Raw genomic sequence first — 6456 nt, 5'->3', positions numbered from 1 at the left:
TGTGAAGCAGATGTGTGTCAGTACCGCTGTGGATGAGCAGCTCCAGAGCCTCCGTCCGGCCCAGCCGCGCCGCCTCGATGGCGGGTGTGATGTCATCGGCGTTGCGGGCGTCGACCGTGGCTCCGGCCTGCAGGAGCATCTGGCAGAGCGAGAGGTTGTTCCTCCGCACAGCCTCATGAAGAGCAGACCAGCCCCGCCCACAGCGCTGATTCACCCCCGCTCCACACGCCAGCAGAGCCTTCAGCACACACACACTCTCCTGCGCACACGCTACACACACACACACACACCAGTGAGACTCTGGACACGCTGCACATACACACTCACACAAACACACACACACACACACACACACACACACTTACACCAGTGACACTCTCATGCTCATGCAGGAAGCGAGGAAATGATTTGAGAAAATGAAGTGAGGAAAGGAAGAGAAGTGAGGAAAGGAAGTGAGGAAATTATTTGAGAAAATGAAGTGAGGAAATGAAGTGAGGAAAGGAAGAGAAGTGTGATACAGGATATACTACTGGTGATATACAGGTGATACTACTCCTCCTTGAACTGCCACCTTAACGTGGTGGAGGGGTTTGAGTACCCAAATGAACCTAGGAGCTATGTTGTCCGGGGCTATATGCCCCTGGTAGGGTCTCCCAAGGCAAACAGGTCCTAGGTGACGGGTCAGACTAAGAGCAGTTAAAAAACGCCTTATGATGACAAAAAAAAAGCGGGACCGTGACGTCGCCCGGTACGGCGCAGCCGGGGCCCCACCCTGGAGCCAGGCCTGGGGTTGGGGCTCGTATGCGAGCGCCTGGTGGCTGGACCTTCCCCCACGGGGTCCGGCCGGGCTCAGCCCAAAGGAGCGAGGTGAGGACACCTTCCCGTGGGCCCACCACTCACAGGAGGGACCGTAAGGGGCCGGTGCGGAGAACATCGGGCAGCAGTCGAAAGCAGGAGCCTAGACAACCCGATCCCTGGACACGGAAACTGGCTCTTGGGACATGGAATGTCACCTCACTGGCGGGGAAGGAGCCTGAGATTGTGCGTGAGGTTGAGAGGTTCCGACTAGAGATAGTCGGAATCACCTCTACGCACAGCTTGGGCTCTGGAACCACACTCCTCGAGAGGGGATGGACTCTTCACCACTCTGGAGTTGCCCATGGTGAGAGGCGGCGGGCTGGTGTGGGTTTGCTTATAGCCCCCCAGCTCTGCCGCCATGTGTTGGAGTTCACCCCGGTGAACGAGAGGGTCGCTTCCCTGCGGCTTCGGCTCGGGGATAGGTCTCTCACTGTTGTGTGTGCCTACGGGCCGAACGGCAGTGCAGAGTACCCGACCTTCTTGGTGTCCCTGGGAGGGGTGCTGGAGAGTGCTCCGACTGGGGACTCCGTCGTTCTACTGGGGCACTTCAACGCCCACGTGGGCAATGACAGTGACACCTGGAGGGGCGTGATTGGGAGGAACGGCCCCCCTGATCTGAACCCGAGTGGTGTTCAGTTATTGGACTTCTGTGCTAGTTACGGTTTGTCCATAACGAACACCATGTTCAAGCATAAGGTTGTCCATCAGTGCACATGGCACCAGGACACTCTAGGTCGTAGGTCAATGATCGACTTTGTGGTCGTTTCATCTGACCTGCGGCCGTATGTCTTGGACACTCGGGTGAAGAGAGGGGCGGAGCTGTCAACTGATCACCACCTGGTGGTGAGTTGGATCCGATGGCGGGGGAGGAAGCTGGACAGACTCGGTAGACCCAAGCGTACTGTGAGGGTCTGCTGGGAACGTTTGGCCGAGTCTCCTGTCAGAGAGATCTTCAACTCCCACCTCCGGCAGAACTTCGACCGGATCCCGAGGGAGGCTGGAGATATTGAGTCCGAATGGACCATGTTCTCCACCTCCATTGTCGCTACGGCTGCTCGGAGCTGTGGCCGTAAGGTCTCCGGTGCATGTCGAGGCGGCAATCCCCGAACCCGGTGGTGGACACCGGAAGTAAGGGATGCCGTCAAGCTGAAGAAGGAGTCCTATCGGGCCTGTTTGGCTTGTGGGACTCCTGAGGCAGCTGACATGTACCGGCAGGCTAAGCGGACTGAAGCCCGGGTGGTTGTGGAGGCAAAAACTCGGGCCTGGGAGGAGTTCGGTGAGGCCATGGAAAAGGACTATCGGCTGGCCTCGAAGAGATTCTGGCAAACCGTCCAGCGCCTCAGGAGGGGGAAGCAGTGCCCTACCAACGCTGTTTACAGTGGCGATGGGCGGCTGTTGACCTCAACTGGGGATATCGTTGGGCGGTGGAAGGAATACTTCGAGGATCTCCTCAATCCCGCCATCACGTCTTCCATTGAGGAAGCAGTGGCTGGGGGCTGAAGTCACCGAGGTGGTCAAGAAACTCCTCGGTGGCAAGGCACCGGGGGTGGATGAGATCCGCCCTGAGTACCTCAAGTCTCTGGATGTTGTGGGGCTGTCTTGGCTGACACGCCTCTACAACATCGCATGGCGGTCGGGAACAGTACCTCTGGGATGGCAGACCGGGGTGGTGGTCCCTCTTTTTAAGAAGGGGGACCGGAGGGTGTGTTCCAACTATAGGGGGATCACACTTCTCAGCCTCCCCGGGAAAGTCTATGCCAGGGTACTGGAGAGGAGAATTCGGCCGATAGTGGAACCTCGGATTCAGGAGGAACAGTGTGGTTTTCGTCCGGGCCGTGGTACACTGGACCAGCTCTATACCCTCTACAGGGTGCTGGAGGGTTCATGGGAGTTTGCCCAACCAGTCCACATGTGTTTTGTGGATTTGGAGAAGGCATTCGACTGTGTCCCTCGCGGCATCCTGTGGAGGGTGCTGGGGGAGTATGGGGTCCGGGGTCCTTTGCTGAGGGCTGTCCGGTCCCTGTACGACCGAAGCAGGAGTTTGGTCCGCATTGCCGGCAGTAAGTCAGACTTGTTGCATGTTGGACTCCGGCAGGGCTGCCCTTTGTCGCCGGTTCTGTTCATAATTTTCATGGACAGAATTTCTAGGCGCAGCCAAGGGCCGGAGGGTGTCAGGTTTGGGGACCACACGATTTCGTCTCTGCTCTTTGTGGATGACGTTGTCGTGTTGGCCTCCTCAGACCAGGACCTTCGGCGTGCACTGGGACGGTTTGCGGCCGAGTGTGAAGCGGCTGGGATGAGGATCAGCACCTCCAAATCCGAGGCCATGGTCCTCAGTCGGAAAAGGGTGGTTTGCTCACTTCAGGTGGGTGGAGAGTTCCTGCCTCAAGTGGAGGAGTTCAGGTATCTTAGGGTCTTGTTCACGAGTGAGGGGAGGATGGAACGGGAGATTGACAGACGGATCGGTGCAGCTTCTGCAGTAATGCAGTCGATGTACCGGTCTGTCGTGGTGAAGAAAGAGCTAAGCCGTAAGACGAAGCTCTCGATTTACCGGTCAATCTACGTTCCTACTCTCACCTATGGCCATGAGCTTTGGGTCATGACCGAAAGGACAAGATCCCGGATACAGGCGGCCGAAATGAGCTTTCTCCGCAGGGTGGCTGGGCGCTCCCTTAGAGATAGGGTGAGGAGCTCAGTCACTCGGGAGGAACTCGGAGTAGAGCCGTTGCTCCTCCACATCGAGAGGGGACAGCTGAGGTGGCTCGGGCATCTGTTCCGGATGCCTCCTGGATGCCTTCCCGGGAAGGTGTTTCGGGCATGTCCCACCGGGAGGAGGCCCCGGGGAAGACCAAAGACACGCTGGAGGGACTATGTCTCCCGGCTGGCCTGGGAACGCCTCGGTTTACCCCCGGAAGAGCTAGAGGAAGTGGCTAGGGAGAGGGAAGTCTGGGCATCTCTGCTTAGACTGCTGCCCCCGCGACCCGCCCCTGGATAAAGCGGAAGAAGATGGATGGATGGATGGATGGATGGATGGAGGAAGAGAAGTGAGGAAAGGAAATGAGGAAAGGAAGTGAGGAAATGAAGAGAGGAAAGGAAGTGAGGAAAGGAAGAGAGGAAAGGAAGAGAGGAAATGAAGAGAGGAAAGGAAGAGAAGTGAGGAAATGAAGAGAGGAAAGGAAGTGAGGAAAGGAAGAGAGGAAAGGAAGAGAAGTAAGGAAAGGAAGTGAGGAAATGAAGAGAGGAAAGGAAATTAAGTGAGGAAATGAAGAGAGGAAAGGAAGAGAGGAAATGAAGAGAGGAAAGGAAGAGAAGTGAGGAAATGAAGTGAGGAAAGGAAGTGAGGAAGTGATGAAGAGCGTGGTCCAGATTGACCCCTGGATGACCTTTATAGAGCGGCGTCTCCTTGTCCTTGTTGCTGATATCCGGGTCGGCTCCTGCTTCCAGAAGAGCCGTCACACAGTCCAGGTGCCGCCCCTGAACCGCCAGCATCAGAGCCGTCTGTTCCTGGAGCGTGCGCTTGTCCACACACACGCCTCGAGCTGCACACACACACACACACACAAACACATCAGACTGACTGGACCTGCTCAGCCTGCTCTGGGGATTCCTCTGAGACTCTTCATGACCTGCTCTGACCTTTCAGCAGCGCCCGCAGGCAGAGCGTCTGACCGCAGTGAGCGGCCTCATGTAGAGCCGTCCAGCCGTCCTCACACACACTCTCGCTCGCCTCGTCCTCACACACACTCTCGCTCGCCCCGGCCTCCTCGCTCGCCTCTCTCTCCCCGGCCAGCTCACACACACGCTGCACATCTCCTCTGCGGACCGCACAGATCACCCTACAGGAGAACATCAGCTTTAACAAATCCCTTACATTCACAGTGTAATCATATCATATCTGTGTGAACAAACACAAACACACACACACACACACACACACATACACACACACAAACAAACACACACACACACAAACACACACACACACACACACACACACATACACACACACAAACAAACACACACACACACAAACACACACACACACACACACACACACACACACATTCAGACAAAGTGACTGTGTAATGAAGGCTAGGTGTGTGTCTTCAGATCGGGGTGAACAAGCCGCTTCAGCTTCAAATGTTCCAGCTGTACTAGTAATAATTGAATTATTGAGCTCTGTATTAATAATCCTCAGTGGTGAGAATTGTAGAGTTGTCATATTGACACGTTATTTTAGGGTGTCATTGTTACAGTGTAATAATAATGAACTACATGTACTTATTATAGGATTAGGGATGTAATTATGCATTATTTACAGTTATTACTATGGTAAAGTACACGTAACAAGGACACTAAAATAAAATGTTAATACATTTTTTATTAGTATACATTTACGACGAGTAATAATTTAAGCTATAGAAAGAGTCACCTCTTGTGTGACTCTTGTTGGTGATTTCATATTCATTTTATATTTCTGATGCCAAAAGGTATGAATATTTTTCCTTAATGCATTTTTCAGTATTTCTTGGTCGTTTTGCTGTTCAGACTCGGTCAAAAAGCCCGAATTATGGATTTTAATAGCAGGTTCCGTTGTGACACATGACTCTCCACATTTCAACACACACACACACACACACACACACTGACCGGCCCGAGTGACCACTAGCCCCGTGCTCTCCAAACGCCCAGAACGCGGAACACACCCGGTCTAACGCGCCCGCTGGAGATCACCGGCTCTCCTGTCATATTCAGATGACACACACACACACACACACACACACACACACACACACACACACACACACAAACACATATGAACGGAACCGTTTGAGCTGGTTCTGTTCACACACACACGGACTCACTCTGACGGCGCTGTCGGCTCGGTGTCTCGCTCAGCTGAGGAGGTTTTCCGCGGCGAGGTTCGCTTTGTGTCACTTGTTCGAAATAAAGCGATATATTCGGCATAAGAGAAGCGTGTCATCGTGTTATTGTCACACAGCGCGCATGGACAGACAAAGGCGCGCACGCGTGTGAGAGTGTGTGGACGCCAGTGAACACACACACACACACACACACACTCCAGCGCTCAGCTGTTCGTTCTCTGGGTTAATTTTAGGCTCCTCTTGACACGTGAGGGCTGGAGTTTGCCTTATTAGTCTGGTCGCTCAGATCTCAGATAATGGAGCCGCGAGAATGAGGAAGCGCGCGCGGGCCTGCGGGGGAATAACGCGCGCGTGCTTTGTTCAGATTCCTCAGAAAAACACTTAGAAAGGGAAACACTACACAAGAACTGAGGTGTGATCAGACCCAGGACCTGTGCTCGGGGATATTGTGGACTGTTTAAAATCAAGCACTGGTTTTGACTTCAGCATCTCGTGTGTGTGTGTGTGTGTGTGTGTGATGTTCAGATCTGCAGATCTGATGCCTTTTATGGACAAGCTCGGCTCAGTTCAGCTTCACACACACACACACACACACACACACACACACACACACACACACACACACACACACACACACACACACACACACACACACACACACACACACACACACACTCATCACAGCGGTGTTTATTAAGGGCCATTTCTCATC

At 53.9% G+C, this 6456-nt stretch overlaps 1 protein-coding gene across 1 annotated transcript in view; it reads right to left on the bottom strand.

Moving 5' to 3' along the window:
• asb2b (ankyrin repeat and SOCS box containing 2b) overlaps positions 1 to 5943 on the bottom strand; it is a 14701-nt gene extending 8758 nt beyond the window's left edge. The window contains exons 1-4 of the mRNA XM_079832822.1: positions 5724 to 5943; positions 4495 to 4694; positions 4242 to 4397; positions 25 to 270 (exon numbers count right to left, since the gene is read on the bottom strand). Coding sequence (XP_079688948.1) covers positions 25 to 270; positions 4242 to 4397; positions 4495 to 4694; positions 5724 to 5842 — 721 coding nt within the window. The 5' untranslated portion in view covers positions 5843 to 5943. The remainder of the gene's footprint in view (positions 1 to 24; positions 271 to 4241; positions 4398 to 4494; positions 4695 to 5723) is intronic.
• Positions 5944 to 6456: the final 513 nt, after the last annotated feature.

This window comes from Gobio gobio (genome assembly GCF_949357685.1).
Source record: "Gobio gobio genome assembly, chromosome: 13".
NCBI classification, from domain to species: domain Eukaryota; kingdom Metazoa; phylum Chordata; class Actinopteri; order Cypriniformes; family Gobionidae; genus Gobio; species Gobio gobio.
The sequence above is the reverse complement of the archived record's forward strand: the minus strand, read 5'-3'. Positions and strand labels throughout refer to the sequence as shown.